The 21,693-nt window shown below is 43.2% G+C and overlaps 2 protein-coding genes across 3 annotated transcripts; one reads left to right on the top strand and one right to left on the bottom strand.

The window, feature by feature from the left end:
• The first annotated feature begins 45 nt into the window (after positions 1–45).
• Positions 46–2,713, top strand: cldn11b (claudin 11b). Its single transcript, XM_020712528.3, has 3 exons — positions 46–536; positions 1,311–1,475; positions 1,810–2,713. The coding sequence occupies exons 1-3, from the start codon at positions 311–313 to the stop codon at positions 2,067–2,069; spliced, it is 651 nt and encodes a 216-aa protein (XP_020568187.2). The 5' UTR covers positions 46–310; the 3' UTR covers positions 2,070–2,713.
• A 638-nt stretch (positions 2,714–3,351) lies between these two features.
• Positions 3,352–20,980, bottom strand: slc7a14b (solute carrier family 7 member 14b). 2 transcript variants are annotated; one of them, XM_078938885.1, is made up of 9 exons: positions 20,870–20,980; positions 19,339–19,389; positions 16,046–16,457; positions 14,899–15,135; positions 14,534–14,751; positions 13,977–14,123; positions 9,689–9,897; positions 8,860–9,614; positions 3,352–5,229 (listed from the first exon to the last, which is right to left on the bottom strand). In XM_078938885.1, exons 3-9 carry the CDS (start codon positions 16,344–16,346, stop codon positions 4,856–4,858), a joined length of 2,241 nt encoding a protein of 746 aa, XP_078795011.1. In that variant the 5' UTR covers positions 16,347–16,457; positions 19,339–19,389; positions 20,870–20,980; the 3' UTR covers positions 3,352–4,855. The 2 variants fall into 2 exon arrangements, with proteins under 2 accessions (XP_078795011.1, XP_078795012.1); XM_078938886.1 differs by lacking the exon at positions 19,339–19,389 and having other exon boundaries at positions 20,870–20,957.
• Between the last annotated feature and the right edge of the window lie 713 nt (positions 20,981–21,693).

Below are 21,693 nucleotides of genomic sequence, written 5' to 3'. Positions count from 1 at the left end.
AGGGCTGTCCTTGCGCTCAATGTATCTGGTTTATATCAGGAGTTCACATGTGCTCTGATTGGCTTGAGAACAACAGTTATGGGTTTCACCACACCCCACCATCTCTGGGATTCTAGGTATTTTTCCCTGGATGAAGGTGCATCAACAGCACAGACCTCAGCAGTCATCAGATTTTTTTTTTAATTAATTTAAACTTTTGTGCTTTGGATATTTTTGAAGGGAAATTGGACTGCTTTGAAGACACAGATAGAGAATCAGATTGGATTTTTTTTTTTTTTTTGGAGCGGGTAAAAACACAAAAGGTTTGATCATGGCGCACATCTGCAGGCAGTTTATTGGTGGCACCGTGAGCTGCGCAGGCTGGGTCGGTCTCATTGTCGCCACGGCAACAAACGACTGGGTCAGGACCTGCGAATACACGGTGGCGACGTGCGTGCGCATGGACGAGATGGGCTCGCGGGGCCTGTGGGCGGAGTGCGTCATCTCTCCGGCGCTTTACCACTGCATGGCTATGAGCCAGATGCTGTCACTGCCAGGTGAGTGAGACGGATTGTCTTATCATGACCCCCCCCCCCCCAAAAAAACCCAAAACAACAACAAATAAATAAATCAGAACTCGACTAAAGTAAAAACGACCAAAGAAAACACATTTAAATGGTTCCGTAACATTTTGGTTTTTTTTCTTTGCAATAGAAGAATCCAAGGAAAGGTTAACAAGTGTTTGCTGAAAATTAGATGTGTTTAGTTAAGATCAATTTGGGCATTTTGACTTCTTATATGAAACAGGTAAAAAGTGGACTAGATCTCAAAGAAAACCCCAGGCCACAAATTGTTTTGAAAAATCATTTTTAGTGACAAATGGTGGTGATTTATACATAGTACAGCTCCACCTTGAAAAAAGTCTGAATCTAAAATCTCCAAATCCTAGTAACTTCTGTGTTTTTTGTTTTTGACATCGTGTTTTTATGTAATTTTTCGTCAAGTGAAATGGAAATTTGCACAGAAATGGAAACGTTAGAGAAAATGTAATTGATGCTGTTCTAAAACCCTTTGTTTAAAATCTTTTTGAATTGCCTAAACTGTAATTTCCTTTTTCTATCAAAAAACAGTTAACATTTTATTCCATCTTTTTAAGTCAAAACACATAATTGAACCAATGAAAAACTTCTAAAACCTGTCAGCAACTCTGACCACTGAAGCATCTTGTTGAGTGAGCTCTTGTCTTTGGCACGGGCACACATTCCTACCAGTGAAGGCAGCATCAGACAGCAGAGGTGAGCTGCCTTCATGACACGTCTCTCCTCTCTCAGCTTACATCCTGACGTGCCGCGCCCTCATGATCTGCGCATGCATGCTGGGGCTGCCTGCCATGCTGCTCGTGCTCGTGTCCATGAACTGCATGCGCCTGCCCAACGACAACCCCACCATCAAGAAGCGCCGCGCACAAGTGGGAGGTTTCCTTTTCATCATCATGGGTAAGATGTGCGCGCGCACACACACACACACACCAACAAATCCACAGACACAGACAAGTTCTTTAAGTAAAAGAAAAACTGAATCGAGGAGGCCAGGAGAGTTAGATTTGAAAGAACTGGTCTCTGCTGTTTCTGACTGAGTAGACAGAAGGAGGTCACGGTATTAATGTTCAGCTCCCTTCTGACTAGGTTTGTCTGAGTGTTAACCAATGGATGAGGTACTTCCTGTCCACATCCTCTGCAGATAAAAACATACCTGACACACTAACTAACACAGACTGTGGTCTAAAATGAAGAAATAACTCTGTTATTGTCCGTCTCTGTTCAAACCCAGCTGTGTTTGGAACCATATCCACCATCTGGTTCCCCATCGGCGCTCACAAGGAGCACAACATCATGTCCTTTGGCTTCTCTCTGTACACCGGCTGGGCTGGATGTGGCCTTTGTCTTCTGGCTGGCATTGTGATCCTGTGTTTCGTGATCCCTGTGGTGGGCACCATGACCAGGGATAACAGCTTCTACTACTCCAGACAGGGCGGCACAGCCGTGCCTCTAGACCAACCCACCAACCACGCCAGGAGTGAGCGTGTGTAAAGAAGGCTTCTTCAGTTTTTTAATATGGTGTCTCACCACTAGATGGCTCTTTAAATGTGAAAAAAACACCCCACTCATTCCAACTTGGACAACAATTTTTAAAATGTCTCATTTAGAATTCAGAATCAAGAAAAAACGTTGTAGGATGTACGTACTGCAACCAGTTCAAACTCCACTAATGTAATGTGTAAAGAAGAAAGAGCATCGGCAGGGGATGTTGTCTTGGATCAAAAATGTTTTCACCATCATTTCTTTAATAAAAATACTTAAGCTTTTCAGCTTTTCCTCCAACAGGAAGTGAAGTTAAGCAATTCCAACCCCGCCCACTTCTCGTCATCCATCTGTTTACACTCTCTCCCACTTCTTCACAGCTCCTCACAACCCCAACCTAACATTAGTGGTGCAACCAAAATAGTGAGCAATATCAGATCTATCTAGTCATACAGTTTAGATCTAGATTCCAGCTCAGACGAAGAAAACAAAGACACACATGGATCTATTTGTCTGCAAGTGGACGCATCAGAGGAGCGCAGCAGGGAGACTGGGATCCATCCACTGTAGCAACTTCATCACACCTCCAACAGCATTTATTCATCTGCTTCTGGTTCACAATGATTTAAATAAAGAAATACTCAGAAATGGAACTTGAAGCTTAATTTTTTTATATGTCCTTCATTATCAGAAAAATTACACAAGAACATGTTAAAAACACACAAAAAAATTGTTTTTAAATTCATTGGAGTGGGTCTGTAACCCTTGTGCTATCCTAGGCACTTTGACATTGGGAGTTGGGTCATCTAGACCCACTAGACAGTGCTCTGAACCTTTTTTCTTCAATGATTTGTGATCTTCACTGTTGTCCATGGATTACATGAAATCTTTCCACTTTTATCCACCTTTGTCATGGTAGGGAGAACACGTCAATGTAAGGGTGGGGTCATCTAAGATAGCACAAGGGTTAAGCCAGATCAGCGTTATAGTATACTTCAATCCTCTAACTCTTTTTTTTCTACTCCATTGTGTCGTAAAGCTGTTACAGTTATAAAACTGTGGGTTGATTTATGTTTAACCAACTTAACATGTTTTAACTTTCATATTTGCACTCATATCAGTATAAATTGTGTCACTTTTTTGTTCTTCAATTGCCAAAATGTTTTCATAAAACCTTTTTTCTACACAAAAAGAGTCCCAGGATGAATTTCTCACTTGAAATTCAAACTAACAATACACCCAAGAACCACAATGCATTCATGTACACACATTCACAAAACAGCCACTAAGATAAGATAAGATATTCTTTATTGATCCCACATTGGGGAAATTCAATTGTCACAGCAGTTCCAAAAAGCAGAGAAAAGTGACAGCAATGTGCAAAAGTGAGGGGTGTTCCAAATCTGAGTCACTTTATTCAGTGAAAAAGAGATGCAGCCAGAGGTAGACTTCAACCCTTAATCATTAGAGTCTATTCAATAAATCATCAGAGGTCTATTTTTATTGCTAACAACCTCTCTTTTTAGAGCAAAAAGCTGCTTCAAACGTGGAGATTTGAATTTTAGAATGTATTTTTGATAAATTGGAGATCTGTGCTTCGAGTATAGAAAAGACAGTATCAGATAGATGAAAAGGACCAAACTTAAATTCAAACAACAGTGTTATTGGATCAACATTCAGCACAGAAAGCATTAGAAAACAACAGAACATGTGAGGTAACAGTTGGAACTGTGAAGTTCAGCCTGTTATGTTCTACCTTCTCAGAAACGGTTTCAGCTCACCTTTCACACAAAGAATCAACTGACCGCATCCATCCACAAACACCATGAAAACAGGAGTCCGGGCAGTCTGCAGCTGCACTGGATTAACCAAAAGTACCAACGAGTCGTCATGTCTGAGGACTCATTAGTACTAGGCCTGTTTCCATAAACCCAAAGAAGTAAAGGAAAGTTCTGATTGGAGGAAATATTAAAGGCCAAAAGAACATCTGAGGATGGGACTCACTCCTAAAATGGTCTGACATTTGTGAGATGTGATGTTTGTGCATCTGTCTAAACACAAATAGAAGATTTTTGTCCCTGTTGACTGTCCTCCAGAGGAGCTGCAATGAAACTGCGCCTGAATGGGGGTTGGTCCTCCTCTAATGGTTGAAAATCCATCTCCATCCATCAACCAAACCCGCTGGATCCCTTTCAGGATCGAGGGGCCACTGGAGCCAACCCAGCTACTGTTGGGTTTACCCTGGACAGGTCGCCAGTCTGTTGCAGGGCCACACACCCACAGACCTAATGGATAATCTAGAGTCACTAATCAACCTCTGAAGAAGGTTTTTGGACTGTGGGAGGAAGCCAGAGTGCCCCGAGAAAAACCACACATGCACGAGGAGAACACACAAACTCCACACAGAAAGAACCCAGGACCAGGTGGGAGTGCTCACCACTCCACCACTGCGCAGTCCTGGTTAAAAATCCCTTTTAGGAAAATGAAGCCAGATCAATGACGTTAACCGGAAGGTTAGCCTGTAGCTTACAGTGACACTTCAATACAAGTAGGAATAGAAGCGTTAGAATGGTTGTAACTGGACTTTTGAGGAGTTTACAGAGGTTTATCCAAGACAAGAAAGGATCTGAAGGTTTCTGCAGCTGCTGTCAGCATCACGTCCTCCTTATGTCTATCTGATGCTTTCACAAAGAGGAGATTAAGGCTTGCATTCACCAGCCATCATTCAGAAATGTCCTTAAAGTTTAAGACAACTTTATAAAAGCTTGTTTTTATATTTCCAAAAGAACAAAAGCTCAGTCATCGTCGTCATCAAACCCCAAATTGGTGCGTCCTTTGGAGCTCTTGCTGTTGCTTGGATGTGGGCCTCCTGCCCCAGACTGGTACCCGTGGCGTTCATCATCTTCCTCCCAGTGGCTCTGCTGTGGATCTACATCCTCTTCCTCCATCTTGTTGTGCTGCTGGTAGTGGTGTCCCCTTTCCTCTGGGGCAGACCAGCCCTGGTATGGTTTCTCGTCCTGCTCCTGGGGGCAAAAGCTGTCATCGGGGGAGAAAGTGTCGTCCAAGTGGTCATCGTAGCGCTGGTAGGAGCTGGCATGGGCCTGCTGCTCCCGGGCGTTCAGCTCCAGAGTGCTGTGCCACACTCCATAACACCCATAGATCAACAGACCTGGGAACAGATGAGGACTCTGAGACGAAGCTCTGACTGAGAGGGGCGAATGCATCATGAAAGGAAACTTAAGCCAAGCAGCTCTGGATACACACCTGGTAAACTCACCACTGATTAACAATCAGCTTTCATCACACACAATCAAAACCTACAAAAAGATTGACTTGACCTTTGACCTTCAGAGGCTTCAGGCCAGAACCTGAATAGCTAAACACATCTTATTCAGGCATAAGCTGGGACAGATTTAGCTAGAAAACAAGAAATGAAGAGCCCAATGCTTTGGGGACTCCCTGGGGTGTCCAAACTTTCTGCAGAGGCCCAGATTTGATGAGGGCCATCCATTCAGTCTGCATCCTTTAAACCTTTATGGTAAATTTAAAGCCATATTTGCATACATGTGCATGCATACATTTGCATACATATATGCATGCATGCATCAAACTGAAATCTAAACACATTTTTACCCTAATTACTGTGAATTTCATTTGAAGATCATAATTAAAATAAAGAAACCATCTGTCTTGAAAAAACCTTTTCGTCAACATTAAAGGTGTATTCATACTAGAAAAGTTCATTGGTCTGGTCAGAGTCTACTTGATTTGAGTCCTGAACCTTGTGTTTGGTCTGTATTCAGACTGCCATCTACCAGACATTTCTGATTCAAAACAAAGCTTCTAACCAAAACCATGTGACTAAAGATCTCTTCAGTCATTGGCCAGGAATTACGAGGGCAGAGCAAAGCAATGACAGGGCAAAAATCATGGAAGTCCTACGCTTTGTAATCCTCGTCAGGAGGGTCACTGAGTCAAACTTTATATTTCGCTGTCCAATTTTGGACGTCTGCATCAATGTCACGTTCAAAAGTTTTTCCTTATTGGTGTACCGTGGAGGCTGTCTGCAAGGTGGTTCCTGAAGAGACGATGGCTCAGAAGGTACGCTGCTAAGTGATCCTGACATATGGATTGTGGAAAAAACAGTGAGAAGCAATGTGAATCACGTTAAAAGTTGTTTTAATGAGCCTGCATTCATCCGATCCTATTTCAATGAGTTGCTGTGTCTCTTTGTTGCTCCATTACTCTGTTTACATCCCATAATGCCCGGCTATGGTGGCCGTGTGGTTCAGTTGTTCTGCCCCGAGCATGGCACCTATTCAAACTGAGGAATCTCAGAGAAAACCAAAGCTCAGTCCAACTGGAAACCAACCCGAGAACACCACGAAAGATGGGTCCAGGAGTGGTTCCTGGTCCTGGATCAGGGTCCGCTTGGGTGCATTCTGAAAATTTGTTCTGATTATCGGGGAAGATGAACTCTGGTTCACTGAACACATCTTAAATCTGGGTTTATATGAAATGTTGCACACTGGTATTATTCACAATGAAATGTTCACTGTAAACTTGTAAATGTGATCATGCAAACGGGGAAATATTTATCGTAACCCTTGTGCTATCCTAGCCACTTTACCATTGGGAGTTGGGTCATCTAGACCCACTAGACCAGGGGTCTCAAACTCAATTTACCTGGGGGCCACTGAAGGCAGGGTCTAGCTCAGGTGGGGCCGCAACTTCAACGCACACACACACACATACACAACTTGTGAGTGTCTGAGAGCCAATAAATGTGTATGGAACATATACTATACTATTACTATACTCTATTATTAACTGTTTTCTGTACAAAATGTACTTATAAAACTCTCATTCAAATAAAATACGTAAATAAAAAAATCAATAAGTAAATAAATCATTAATACATTTCTGTTTATTTAGTCTTCTACATCTACTGTTATCTTATTTAAACATCCTTATTAACACAGTTAAGTTAAACTGTTGAATTATAACTATTAAACTCTAAAGAAGACTCCAATTCTACAGTTCTGTAAATCCATCAATGGTTCTCCTGAACACGGCTTCTCTTATCTACTTCTAACTGATGGACACTTGGCAGCACTTCCTCCCAATCAGCTGAGACCCTCAGTGTGGTTGAAGATGATTGTCAGTAAATCTGGACTGTACTTGGACTTATTGACATTTAAGGTGGAGATGTCAGAGAGGATGTGCTCCCAATTTTGAGTCTGTGTTGAATGTTTTTTTTAAGTTTACTTTTTAAAACACAAATCAGTAAAGGAGAAACAAAATTCAGAAACCATTTTTGGATTTTCTTTCTTATGACTTTTTGCACATTCAAACCCCGGTCACAAGTTATTGTAGAGCAGCCGGTCAGCCACTCCTATATTTTTATAAAAAACGGATGGAAATTCATCTTGGCGACACCAAAAACTAGGTGCAGCCAAGATGCACAATAAGTGTGTTTGAGATCACCCAGGTGGACAAAACGCTGCGCTGATCACCTGGTGTGTGACGTATGTTTTTGCTCCAACATCACCTGTCAATCATCACAAAAATATCACCAGAAAGGGCCGGGAGCAGCAAGGCGTCAACCTGAGCGAACGCAGCTGGAAATGTAATACTGTGCTGACTGCAAGCCGCCTATAGACTACAAAACAATGCATTGTTGGAAATGTGTCCTGACGGTTTTTGTAGTTGAGTGATCAATTTAAAATACATATTGATTAAAAAAAGGCTACATACATTACTAAACATTAAAACAAATATAAAATATATGATAACACAGATATTACTAAGGGGGAGAGGCAGATTAAAACTAAATTGAATGTTAAGGACAACTCCAACTTCCTGTTCTCCTTCAGTCTTTTTAATTTTAATTTTAGAAAATTACGAGCGAATAAATACGTTCTAAAAAGGAAAGTAAGGAACTCCTTAATGTAGTTCGGAGAGGGGGGCTGTCAAATTTCCTGCCTTAAATGTTCCCCTGCTTTCAAGCTCGGTCAATGTCACGCCCCCAAGAGTCATATACCCCACTGTGATTGGTTGGTCATCTCCGCGCGCGACAATGAAAAGGTGTCATTCATACAGACTGGCGGGCCGCATTAACAATAAACTTTCATATCAAGGCGGGGGCCGCAAAATTTCATCTTGGGGGCCGCAAATAGCCCGCGGGCCACGAGTTTGAGACCCCTGCACTAGACAGTGCTCTGAACCTTTTTTCTTCAATGATTTGTGATCTTCACTGGTGTCCATGAATTACATGAAATCTTTCCACCGTTATCCACCTTTATCATGGTAGGAAAAACACGTCAATGTAAGGGTGGAGTCGTTTAAGATAGCACAAGGGTTATTAAAAAGTACAAACCACTGTATTTTTTTGTCCTGTCCAACAAATGAACACACAGATTGGAGCTTGGCGCATCTTGTGATCGACATTTTTTGCTGATAGAATCCACTGTGGTATTGATCACATAAAATATTAATCTGTTTTTCTTCTTGTTTCTGAAGGTTAAGTAGTGGGAGGTTTACAGTGGCTGGTGGAAATTTGAACACGGGCCACATTGACTAGAGATGTTAGAAGTTTTAGACAACACGTGGAGCTTTTTTAAGTTCAAGACTTTGAGACTCTGGACTACAGTTTCTCATGTCAAATTTGTGGTGGTCTTACTTTTATGGTGGGCGGTACAAATGAAACATCATCAAAGCTGCACCTCAAGGTTAACTTTTAGAAGCCTCTGGTTCCTTAAATTGAAGAAACATAATTAATGCATATGAATAAACTCACCTATGATGCACCAGATGGTGAACCTGGCCCAGGTAAGGGGAGAGAGTTTCAGCATTAAGTAGCTGTTGACCAAAATGGCAGCACCAGGCACAAATGGCACACATGGCGCCATGTACGGCAGTCTTCTGGTACTTTCTGGTTGCTGTAAGATCAGAACCATGAGTTTCACCAAGGAGGCTGCCATCAGGGTGGCCATCAGACCTGAAAACACAGCTCCCACCCCTGACCCCTGCTCAACTCCATAGATGACAGTAGACCAAAGAAAAAAAGACGTGATGAAGAAGAGGAGGGTGCATCTGGTCACTATGCGTCCAGTGGCTGGGGTGGGTCGAGCTGACGAATCAGGCATTCCCAAACGGACCCGTATGGTATAATAGTGACCCCCGAGAAGCCTTTTCAGGAGAGAAGCTCGTCCAGTGTGGAAATCAGCGTCGTCTGCATCTCCTTCTGTGCCACCAGCATGATATGTTGATGTCTCATCATGATCAGAACCTTCAATTAGATCATCTTTGGTGGGTACTGGACCTTCATCCTCTTCCACCCTAAACTGGTGGGTGTCGGTTTGCTCGTCAGGCTGGTAGCGCAGCAACAGCACACATACGCTCACCAGAGTGTATGCCAACAGAGTGCCGATGGACATCATTTCGATCAGGTCCCTGAGGCTCACCAGGAGGGCAAGGATGGCAGCCAAGGTTCCAGATACCACACACGCAACAACAGGAGTGTGTGTGAGTGCCCACACGTGTGATAGAAACCTTTATAGAAGAAACATACACCTTAGCTGGATCTGTCCTCATGGCTGCCTGCTCATGTCTTCATGCTGTCTTACCTGAACAGGAGACCATCCCTCGCCATGGCGTAGATCACTCTTGGCATCGGAAACAAAGAGCCCAGAAGAGACACTGTGAGTCCGGCAATGGAGCCAAGAGCCACCACATACTTCCCCCATATAAAGCCGTGCACGGCAAACATCTCCATTAGGGGGGCGGAGCCATCAATCAGGTTGTAGGGAACCATGAGAGTCAGAATGATGCTGACCTGAGGGGTCAACACAGAGAATTGTTTGTGTGATTAATCTGATGGGATCTTATTCTTGTTCATAAGCATTCAGCTACTTGAGTATAATTTGTGGGACTAAAATGTTTTCCCTTTTCAAATTAATTAGTTTCTTAGAACATCTCAGCCACGTCTTAACTTTTCATCATGACGTAATAAAACTTGAGTGGGGTTTTGAAAAAGTTAGATTTTCTTTCTTGAGGATTTAAGCTCTATAAATACTGGCTCAACATTTAAAGATGAGTTTTCTTTATTCATTTTAAATGCAGTTTTTCCTACTAGTTAGTAAAATAAACTGTTATTTATGCAGGTAATCATGTCGAGGCACAGCCACTCATTCCCAAAAGACACGAGACAAAACTAATAACGAAAACTTTTAAAGTCCAAAAAACATGTTTGAACTCCTTTGGGGAGATTGCAGTGGACTAGTTTGAAGTTGTTTTACTTTTTATCAGACCCAAGTGGTAGAGAAAGATCAGGCCTTCCTGCACAGTTCAGTTCAGATAGGTGGAGGCTGCTTTACATATAAAAGGAATGGTTTGACTTTAGATTTAGGCTAACCTCTAACCTGCACTCTGATCAACTGAGATGGTTTGTCTCAGCTTTTTCCTCACAGAGAGCAGCACAGGCAACAGACGAGACACAACAGGAAAGAAAAGCTGAGGACACCTGGGTCCTCCTGAAGGTCATCAAGAGCAAGGGGTCAGATCAACAGTGGCTCATCAGACACTGGAAAGGACCCCACATGCAGCAGGGTTAAGAGGAGAAGGTGACACCTGCTGCAATTGGTGGAGCAGTGGTTAGCGCTCTTGCCTCACAGCAAGAAGGCCTCTGGTTCAAGTCCCAGCTGGAGGACCTGAAACACAACATCAATGGGGGACCTGTGTGTGTGCATGGGTGTGTGATTATGGCCCAGCGAAAGACTGGCGACCTGTCCAGGGTCTCCCCTGCCTTTGCCTGCAAGTTGCTGGGATAGGCTCTGGCAGCCCCATGACCCCAAAAGAGAACAAATGGATTAGAAGATGAATGAGAACAGAATAGTGTTGCATCCTTCACAGGATGCTCACTGCACTGTCCAACCATCTGTCTTCTTCTGCTAATCCAGGACTGGGTCCCAGGGGCAGCAGTTTAAGGCAAAGATGCCCAGATTTCCTTCTTCCCGGCCATGTCCTCCAGCTCCTCTTGGGCTTAGTCTCTTCAGCGTGACTAAGCCCATTTCAGCCACTTGTTTTCAGGACCTCATTCTTTTGGTCATGACCCAGAGCTCCTGAGTACTGGAACAAAGATCGACCGGTAAATTGAGAGCTTTGCTTTCTGGCTTAGCTCTCTATTCACCACAACAGACTGATACCACATAACTATTGACGCTGCTCAGAAAAACTGTCAATGCTCTGATCTTCCCTCACCTGTGAACAAAACCCCAAGATTTTCAAACTTCTCAACCAGGGACAAGAGTACCCTACCCACCTAGAGAGGGCCAACTACCTTTCTTTGGTCAAGAACCATGGCCTCAGATTTAGCGGTGCTGACCCTTATCCCAGTCGCTTCCCACTCAGTCGGAAACCGCTCCAATGCATGCTGAAGGTCCTGAAGCCAACAGGACAACATCCTCTGCAAAGAGCAGACAGGAAATCCTGTGGTCCCCAAACCAGACTCCCTCCGGTCCATGGCAGTACCTAGAAATTCTGTCCATAAAGACTATGAATAGAACCGGTGATAAAGGGGAGCCCTGCTGGAGTCCAACATGCACCGAGAACAGGTCCAACTTACTGCCAGCTATATGAACCAAGCTCCTGCTGTGGTCATACAGAGACCAAACAGTCCTTTAATAAGACTCCCTGGGGCCCATATTCCCATTAGCCTCAACAGCACACTACGGGGGATATGGTCGAATGCCGATTTGTAAATCCACATAAAATATACATGGACTGTATGAGCAATCTCCCACAACCCTGCAGCACCCCAAAGAGGGTGTAAAGCTGGTTGTTCCTGTTCACTGTTGTTCCTGCATCTGAGGTTCGACCTGAGGTTTGACTATCGGACGGACTCCCCTCTCTAGCATAGACTTTCACAGGGATGTGAGGAGTGTGATTTCTCTGTAGTTGTAACACACCCTCCAGTCCCCCCTCTTGAAAAGGGGAACCACCACCCATGTCCAGTGGTATAACTAAACCGCTCCAATCAAAAATGGATTCTTAGGGTTTCTATTATTTGATAGTTATCTGTATAAAACTCTGCCCTAAGAACTGCTCCATTTTCAGTGTCTCTCTGCCTTTCTTCACTCTCTATCCCTGCAGTACTTTCACCCAGCAAAGATGATTACACATGTTTGCTTCAAAATAGAACCACATATATCAGAAAAGTCCCTAAGAACTGGTGAGTTGACACACTGACTGTGGCTAGTTTGAGCAATATGTCAGCTCTTTTTGTGGGGACATGCTGACATTTCTGGTACAGTGGAGAATGCATCCTATACAATCATCTGAACCCCTGGTGGGTTGATATTGGCACTTATGTTAGACGAGTCATCTCTTCAACCATAGTAGGACCCCATGAATTTTAATCTCAGCAGGTCGATATGAGCCTTCCACTTCGATCTTCACTGCACATCTCCCCCCTACAAAGACGTCAATGGAGAACTTCAGTATGTGCTGGTAAATATACAGTGGGGCAAAAAAGTATTTTGTCCGCCACCAATTGTGCAAGTTCTCCCACTTAAAAAGATGAGAGAGGCCTCATATTTCACAATAGGTACCTCAACTATGAGAGACAAAATCCAAAGAAAATCACATTTTCTGATTTTTAAAGAATTTATTTACAAATTATGGTGAAAAATAAATATTTGGTTATCTGCAAACAAGCAAGATTTCTCGCTCTCACAGACCTGCAACTTCTTCTTTAAGAGGATCCTTTGTCCTCCACTCGTTACTTGTATCAATGGCACCTGTTTGAACTCGTTATCTATAGGAAAGACACCTGTCCACAACCTCAAACAGTCACACTCCAAACTCCAACATGACCAAGACCAAAGAGCTGTCTAAGGACACCAGAAACCAAACTGTTGATCTGCACCAGGCTGGGAAGATATCTGCGAAAGGTAAACAGCTTGGTGTGAAGAAATCAAAAGTGGGAGTAATTATTAGGAAATGGAAGACATACAAGACCACCGATAATCTCCATCCATCTGGGGCTCCCCGCAAGATCTCACCCCGTGGGGTCAAAATTATTACAAGAATGGTGACCAAAAATCCCAGAACCACACGGGTGAATGATCTGCAGAGAGCAGAGACCAAAGCAACAAAGGCTACCATCAGTAACACACTACGCCACCAGGGACTCAAAGCCTACAAGGCCAGACGTGTCCCCCTGCTAAGGCCAGTACATGTGGTCAGATTAAACCAAAATAGAACTTTTTGGTAAGAACTCTACTCCTCATGTTTGGAGGAGAAAGAATGCTGAGTTGCATCCAAAGAACACCATACCCATGGAAAGCATGGGGGTGGAAACATAATGCTTTGGGGCTATTTTTTAGCAAAGAGACCAGGACAACTGTTCGGTGTAAAGAAAAGAATGAATGGAGCCATGTATGGTCAGATTTTGAGAGAAAACCGTCTTCCATCAGCATTGAAGATGAAATGGCTGGGTCTTTCACTATGACAACGATCCCAAACACACGGTCCGGTAAACGAAGGATCGGCTTCGTAAGAAGCATTTCAACGTCCTGGAGTGTCCTAGCCAGTCTCCAGATCTCAACCCCATAAAACAATCTTCGGAGGGAGTTTGAAGTCCGTGCTGCCCAGCGACAGCCCTAAAACATCACTGCTCTAGAGGAGATCTGCATGAAGAATGGGCCAAAATACCAGCAACAGTTTGTGAAAACCTTGAGAAGACTTACAGAAAACATTTGATTGCTGTCATTGTCAACAAAGGGTATATGGAATATACAGCTAATAAGTTTCCTCAGCTTATGTGAAGGTACGCTTTCAGACATGATTGCAGGTTTTGTCGGTCTCTGTTTGGCATGGGTTCGACATTCAACATTTAAAGGATTTTGTACTGACCGACACATAGGCAGTGAGGCAGGCGACCAGTGAGACGGTGATGGCATAAGGGATCGAAGTGTTGGGGTCTTTTGCCTCCTCTCCTGTCGTCGCTATGATGTCAAAACCAATGAAAGCATAGAAACAAGTTGCTGCGCCTTGCATCACCTGAGCAGAAAAAAAACACAGGAGATCCAACAGTGCATGAAAAGAAACGTTGATTTTTGAAGGTTTATCTCAGGACTTTGGGTGCACAAAAATGCTATAAAAAGAAAAACTGACATCAAAACTTTAAATGAGAAGATCTGATACAAAATTAGGCTTTGTGGCAAAAGAAAAAAGTAGAAGCAAACGCATAAAACCAACAGCAGAGCCTAAGTAAAGAGTGAGCTTAGCTTGGTCAACTAGCAGAGTAAGAAAGTGATGGTTTCCGCTAAGATTTAGTGTTTTCACCTCAGCTAAACAGATTTTAAACAAGCACTGGCTTACAAGGAAAAATCACTATGTTTAACAGGATCAAAATCCTCCAAGAGGAGGTGACTTCAAGACCTAAACTGAACAGAGCTGCAGCATCTCACCCCCGACCAGCCATATGGCAGGAACTTGCCACCCTCCCAGTTGCTGACTGTGATGAAGAAGAGTCCAGCGATGATCATGAAAACCCAAACCACCATGTTTACCACATTCAAGATGTTATTGAAGCCCACAGAGTTCTTGACTCCCAGAGCGATGATCACTGTGACCAGCAGGGCGATGAAGAGAGCAAGAAGGTCAGGATACGTGTCTTCACCTTTACCTGGACAATCATAGAGGCGGGATTTAAATAAAACACAGAAATAAGGACCATGAACTGTTGAAATGGCAAACATGGGCGAGTCAGTGTGCATCCACGGTGAAATTGCCCTTTTTAAATTTTGCTCCAATCTGACTGTTCTGAACTCACCAAGCCCTCGAAGCGTGCCCAGGTGTGTTATCATGTAGTTACTGATGCTGTGATTGGCTAGAGAGTCAAACATGTTGCTGAGGGCTGACGCTCCGGCAGCTGTGCCAATCAGGTATTCCAGGATCAAATTCCAGCCAATGAAGAACGCCACAAACTCCCCGACCGTCACGTAGCTGTAAGTGTAGGCCGAGCCTGTTGTTTTTGGGACCCGGACACCAAACTCAGCGTAGCACACACCTCAGCGGAGAACACATTCAGACAGAGAAATGTGTTGTTGTGTGTTTGGGAAAAACCATGAAACAGGTCACAGGTGCAGTTTCATTGACACATTTCAAGAGAGAAAGAAATATTAACTAACAACTGAATATTTTGTGAAGAGGCAGATAAAAGTTTAGGAAATTCAATTTTCTTTGAGTTTTTTGTCTCATTTTGGATAAAAACAGGAATTCAGTTACTATGATGACAGGTAAAAGATGTCTCCAGCTGTTGAGCCAAGATTGGGGAAGAAAAGAGCAGTTATCAAATGCTGTTCTCCTGAATTAACATTTTACTTTTACATTTGGGGCCAGTGTGGTTAGATGTCTCAACAACTCTGTGATTTTCAAGCCTGGGATTGGTACTCCTGACAAACCAATTAGTGGACAAAAAAAGGTAAGTCAGTCCGTCCATTTTTTTTACCCGCTCTGTCCTGCACCAGGGCCACCGGAACCTACCCTGGGCCAAAGCAGGCTGTCCCCTGGATAGTAATCTATCCATCCATCCAACCATATAATGCAAGCCAGAATTATGAAGCTTAAGCTTTACAGTTTCTTTGAGTTCAATTGTTTTTTCTCATCCATCAGCACTATCTTCTTAAATAGAAATCTATTAAGAATATTTCTTGACATTTCTTCTTTTGGTGGTGGATTTTGGCAGTACATTAAAAAAAAAACAGCATCCAGTGAATGCAGATTTCATGGTTTCAGGGCAGAGCATCATGATGCCTTATTATCCAGGTTGTCAACACCCTTTGGAATCCCAAAGAGTTTTCAAAAACAAGCCCATTTCTGTGAAGCTCAACAGACTTGTAACTTTAGATGCACATCAAACTACGACACTCTCAGGAGTTTTGAGAGCCCTTCCACATCTGGTCACCTGAGCCTTCTACCTGATAGTATGGATGCCACTGCTGCAATGATGAAGGAGAGGATGACCCCCGGTCCAGCCATTGCCTTGGCAACAAGTCCAGCAACCACGTACATCCCCGTTCCAACACAGCTTCCCACTCCAAGTGACACCAGGTCCACAGTGGTGAGGACCTTCGCCAGTCCAACAGCCGACCCCTCTGCCAGCTCGGTGATGTCATCTGAGCCTTGACCCATGGAGCCCACTGGCTTAGTCCGCAGTAGGCGGGAGTACATGTTGTACCAGGCGTCGCCCATCGACAAACGGCTCAGCCACGATGCCATGACTTCCTCCGGTCAGTGGCTTGTTGTCAAACGTCTTTTCAGATCCTCTGGTTTTCTTCTTTAATTCTTCTCATTCTCTCGAGTAGCCTTCAGTCTGCTTTCAGAGACACTCTGTAGAGAAAGGCTGCTATTAGAGATTGAACCACAACTTTACAGTATACAAGGTGGATCTATTCTTTTTACCTTCATCGCCCTATATGACAGTCTTCTCAGCCACAGAAGCTTAAAGCATGTTTGTCTGTTTATACCTAATTTAATTCAGATCATTAGGAGTATAAAGAAGACCTGTCACTGACAGTCTCTATGAATCCATTATAAAGCCTCATTTAGTGATTTGTAATGTCAATCACTTTAAGTCTTGCCGAATAATTTGCAGCGATTTTCTTTTATTAAGTTTATTTTTTATTTTAGGATTTTCACCTACAGGTGCGGGGCAGCATGGAGGGGCTATCCAGCTAGAGCGGGGCTGCTCATTCCTGGTCCTGGAGATCTACCACCCTGACTGTTTTCCAGCTCTCCCTGCACTGCTTGCTGCTGATTACCTGGACCAGGTGTGTTCATTCAATCAGAATGTGGAGACATCTGATTGAGCTCATCAGCAGCTAACAGGACTTGGAGATCTGGAAAACAGTCAGGGTGGTAGCGCTCGAGGACCAGGAATGAGCAGCCCTGAGCTAGAGCCTAACCTGGAAACTGTTGGGGCGAAGGCAGAGTAGACTAAGCCAAGGTTGCCAGCCTGTCGCGTGTTTTACGGTTAATTTTGTTACTATTTGTGTTTTTTTGCTGTTTTCTTGTTTATTTATTTTATTTATTCTGAGCCTCCTTCGGATCACTGACTTGTTGGTGTGAGTCTCTTCTCTGCAGGAAAAGGTTCATTGGTGATTCTAAATGGTATCTTAAGTGTGATTGTTAGTGTGTGTGGTTGTTCCGCCTTCATCCCTCAGTAGCTGAAATAGGCTCCAGCAACACCTTAAAACAGGAAGGAGACAGTAAAATGGATAGACTCAAGGGAAAACATGTGTTTAACAATGATGTTGAATCCCAATTCCCTCGTATTCCTTCATTTCACAGGATAAATGAAGTGGTTTGGGTGTTCAGACTTTTGTTTACAAGCCAGAGCAGTTCAGAGATTACTTATACTCTTACAGATTTTTTACAATCATATGTTGCTCATTCATAACTCAATGTCATGCCATCCTTCAAACCATTTTTTTGTCCTTAGTTTGGTTTAAAAGTATAAAATATTTGTCTGTGAAATGTGACAGCATTTTGTTTTTGCGCAGTTCTTATTTAAGCAAACAGAGGAGGACTCAGTTAGACGCCTTAAAATCAGGCTCTGCTTAAATAGCTTGGTTCAGTTTGCTGCACAGAACCGCGACATTAAACTTTTACCCAAGCAGTTTGTCATCAGATATGAATCTGCTGCTGTGAGGATAAGGTCTGACCCTGTGGTTTTTACTGCAGCATCTGCAGCTAAGCAGCCTCTGCACCAGACTGCTGTGGGAAGGGAGGCAGAGTGAAAGGGGAAAGGCCCCGCCTTGAAGCCCCCCAATTAAAAAAGATTAGGAGCTTTGTTATCGAGAACAGGCTCCAAGTGGAGCCTTCTCTCCTTCACATTGGGATAAGGCAGCTGAAGTACATTGGACATCCTGGAAACTCTTCCTAGGAGGTGCTACATTGGCTTTTAACCCAGAGGAACTAAAGTGGACAAAAAATATGCAACTGAGGATATCTCTCATCTCGAGCCTTTTCATCCTGCAGGAACCAGAAGAACCAACAGCAGAGGCAAAACTGAGCTGCTTTGTTGGATATTTTAGTAGGCAGCATTTTAGGATTAGACATTTTTAGCTCGGATTTCCCTGGTATTTTAAAGATGGTTCCATGGGGAAAGGTTCACTAACTTTAACTGGGCTCCACTGTTTTGGATGAAAACTGTGGCAAAGTTGAACATTTGTTCCCTCACACTCCCAACCTAACATTAACGGTGTAACAGATATGGTGAACAAGATTGACACGTCCAGTTCTGATCCAGATTCGAGCACAGACGAGAAAAACAAAGACGTTCATGGATCTATTTGTCTGACAGTGGATGATCAGAATGGAGCAGAGCAGGAAGACTGTGGCCCGCTGATTGTAGCAAACACATCTCTGCCACAGGCTTTTTCAAACGACATTATTTTCCTCTGCTCCTGATTCCCCACAAGTTAAATAAAGAAACACTCAGAAATGCAATTTAAATCTTGATTTTCTTTATATGTGTCTTCCATCATGAGAAAATTCTAACAAAACTTGATAAAAACACCAAAAACACAATTTTCATTAGAGTGAGTCTTTAAAAGGTTACCAAATATTTTTCTGAACGTAAACGTTTGCCTAAGAAGAAGTTTTTGATGTCCTGTGTTTATGAAAAAAACAATTTACTGACCCACATGTACTGAAAATGGACTGTGATTATAAAGCTCTGCATTATTCCCATATTTATTTAGCAGATGTTTGAGCTCATGTCATACTGATCAAAGAGAGTAATCAGATTGCTCAAAAACTGGTTAAAAGCATGTTAAAAATGTGAGGCAGGAAAACCCTAATCCTGGGGTGTCAAACTCATTTTGCCTCGGGGGCCACATTCAACCCGTCTGATCTCAAGTGGGCCGGACTAGTAACATTATAGCAAAATAAAGCAGCTTTGTTTTTGTTAATCTACTCAATTGGTAAGAATGCCTCAACCAACGTGGTAGCCTAATCATTTATTTTTACACATTCATTCACAGAGGCCAATATATCTTAAATAAAATTAATTTCACTTAAAAAAAGTTCTACTCAATTTTTCACAGGCTGAATATTTTACATCGGACTCTGAAGAAATCGCAATAATAAACTCAAGAGGGGCTGCGGAAAAAAATGAAACACCCTACCTGGAATGTAAATGTGCAAATCAATGAAAAATTGAACTAAGTTAAACTTGCAAACATTGAACATAAGAATTTATGCTAACCTTCTTTCTCCCCTGAAACTTCACCCTGCCATCAATATCAGGATTCAGAACCTGTGCAAAAACATATTTACTGTCATTCAAGTGAGCAAAACACAATGAAATGTCCAAGAGTCTTTTTCTTGTTTGCTGCCTGAATTTTGTTATAACACCTGCCTTCTTCCTGACCTGTCTGTTCAACACCTCTAATAAATATACACAGCTGTACATATTCTGTGATGTTGGTGCTTTCATCAATAGTGACTGAAAATGCAATAAATGACTGGATTCCTTCATTTGGCACCCAAGTCTCCTCAGAGATGTTGGATCTGTAATTGTAATCCTTGATAGACTCATGCTGGCAAAGGTCGACTGCTTTTTGGGAACAAGACTTCTGCAGCCTTCAGCCTTTTTTCATAAGTTCACCATCAGAAAATGGTTTGGATGTTTGCTCCAACTTGTCTGCAATCAGGGATCTGTCACTGCTCCATCACTGACGTCACGGCTGCAGTAAATGCAGACGGTTATTTTGTCAGTCCAGCTAATAGTTGATAAATCTTCTCTTTTCTTAGCTGCAAAGGGTGAAACTTTTCTTTATGGTGAGTCTCAGTGGTGCTGAATGCTATATTCTTTGAGCACTGCGACCTGTTGATGACATACCAATCACACAGGTTTTGCATTCAGCTACATGAACAAATAAAACTCTTTCCATTTTTTCCTGGAAAGCTCAGCACTCCACTTCAACCTTATTTTATCATTCTGACAACATTTTGTTCATTATTGTGTCACTACTGATCATTGTTATAGCAATGTAACAGTGGTGAGGCTCACGAGGAACCCAACTACATCTTACCCAGACACAGAGCTGTTAGGTTTCCCTTTTGGCACGTGCAGATATTTGCTGTTTCATCTGTTTTGCTTTTCCTTTGCTCTCCCTAGTGGCGGAATTGCGCATTTCGGTTATTTCTTTAAAAAATCATAACTCGCCACAGGAATGGACTAGAAACGTGCTGTCTTTTTTAAACATCCTTATGATTTTTACTCTTCATGTGTGGGCCGGACTAAACCATCTAGCGGGCCTGATACGGCCCGCGGGCCATATGTTTGACACCCCTGCCCTAATCCAAATGAAAGTGCGTCAGGGCACAACTGTGAGCTCTGTCTGTAACTTTCTGCCTCCAGAACCCATCTGCCCCCCTCCCCAGGTCTTTTGGGTTGCTCCTCTATAAAGGTGCTGTCCTCCTCACTCACCAGAACACGACTCCCTCTCTGAAACATTAATGACGACCAGGAATCAACTTTCACAATGGAGAGCTGTGAGGTTGGAAGCAGAAACATCTACAGACAACTCCTGCAGTGGTTAACCCGCTGTCCCACCCCTCCACTGACAGTTTTCAAGAATTCCTCCTTAAATCTACTCCTGACCAACACCAGCCGGCTGGATTTGAGACAGTGAAGAGCCTGGATGGGTTATGGCCCACGTATGCTGATAAAAAACATCCATCTAAGCAGTTCAAAGGTGCCCACCTGGCATACAGGTGTGACGCTCACTCACCGCTGTGGAAGAGGGATTCTGTCCGTCAGCGTCCTCTGCAGAGCTGCAGGAAATGGTGACGATGTCAGACCGGTGTGTTGAATCATTCAGGGCTGAAACCATGTGATGTGGCTGATCAAATATTGAACACCTGAAAGCGAGCAGGGGCGTGTGCATGAATCCATCATCTTTCATTCATGAAGGGGCGACAGGAACATGACGGATCTGGTGCTTGTTTGGCTGGGAATTGACTGTGTGGGGGGGTCTTCATAGAGCAGTCAAGACCTGACAGCAAAGCTGTACCATGAAGGAATGATCCTCAAAACTTCAGTGTCATGGAAGTTTCAGACTTGGTTGGAGTTGGCAGGAGGTTGATGTTCGTCAGGTTATGGATTTGATGGTTCAGCTTTGGGTTCAGGGAAGTTCATGAGAACAGAACAGAAAGATGTTTGTATTGTTTTGACCTTAATCTGTGAGAACAAGCAACTGTTCAAATGTTTTTTTAAACCGCTTCTGCCTTTTTGAGCAGGGTTTTAGGTGCGCTTCCACACTGGCAGGTTTGATGAGAATCAGCTGTTTCCTCTAATGGTCCTCTTGGTTGGGCAGCTGTGACAGCTCACCTGAACTCTGGTTTGGAGCACACACTGGAACTTTGGTCCTACTGAGGACCAGGGTATCTGTCCACTTCAACCCTCTTTCTTCTCTTACAAAATGCAAATCCTCAAGATGTCAAATGTTACAGTTCTTCAAAAAATATAAAAACATTGGAGACAGGTGAGAGAGGGGAGTTGCTTATCATTGACTTCTATGTTAAAAGTTCCAACACAACATCTGCAATAAATATG

This window comes from Oryzias latipes, chromosome 20 (genome assembly GCF_053564925.1).
Source record: "Oryzias latipes strain Hd-rR chromosome 20, Olatipes_Hd-rR_3.1".
NCBI classification, from domain to species: domain Eukaryota; kingdom Metazoa; phylum Chordata; class Actinopteri; order Beloniformes; family Adrianichthyidae; genus Oryzias; species Oryzias latipes.
Note: the sequence above shows the minus strand (reverse complement) of the source record. Positions and strands in the feature narration are given on the sequence as shown.

Excerpts from the sequence above, each read along its gene's own strand:
- slc7a14b (XM_078938885.1), bottom strand. The coding sequence starts at position 16,346 with ATGGCATCGTGGCTGAGCCGTTTGTCGATGGGCGACGCCTGGTACAAC. Across the intron at positions 15,136-16,045 it reads AGTGGCATCCATACTATCAG|GTGTGTGCTACGCTGAGTTT; the intron begins GTAGAAGGCTCA and ends TTCTCCGCTGAG. Across the intron at positions 14,752-14,898 it reads GGGCACGCTTCGAGGGCTTG|GTAAAGGTGAAGACACGTAT; the intron begins GTGAGTTCAGAA and ends ATGATTGTCCAG.
- cldn11b (XM_020712528.3), top strand. The coding sequence starts at position 311 with ATGGCGCACATCTGCAGGCAGTTTATTGGTGGCACCGTGAGCTGCGCA. Across the intron at positions 537-1,310 it reads CCAGATGCTGTCACTGCCAG|CTTACATCCTGACGTGCCGC; the intron begins GTGAGTGAGACG and ends CTCCTCTCTCAG. Across the intron at positions 1,476-1,809 it reads TTTCCTTTTCATCATCATGG|CTGTGTTTGGAACCATATCC; the intron begins GTAAGATGTGCG and ends GTTCAAACCCAG.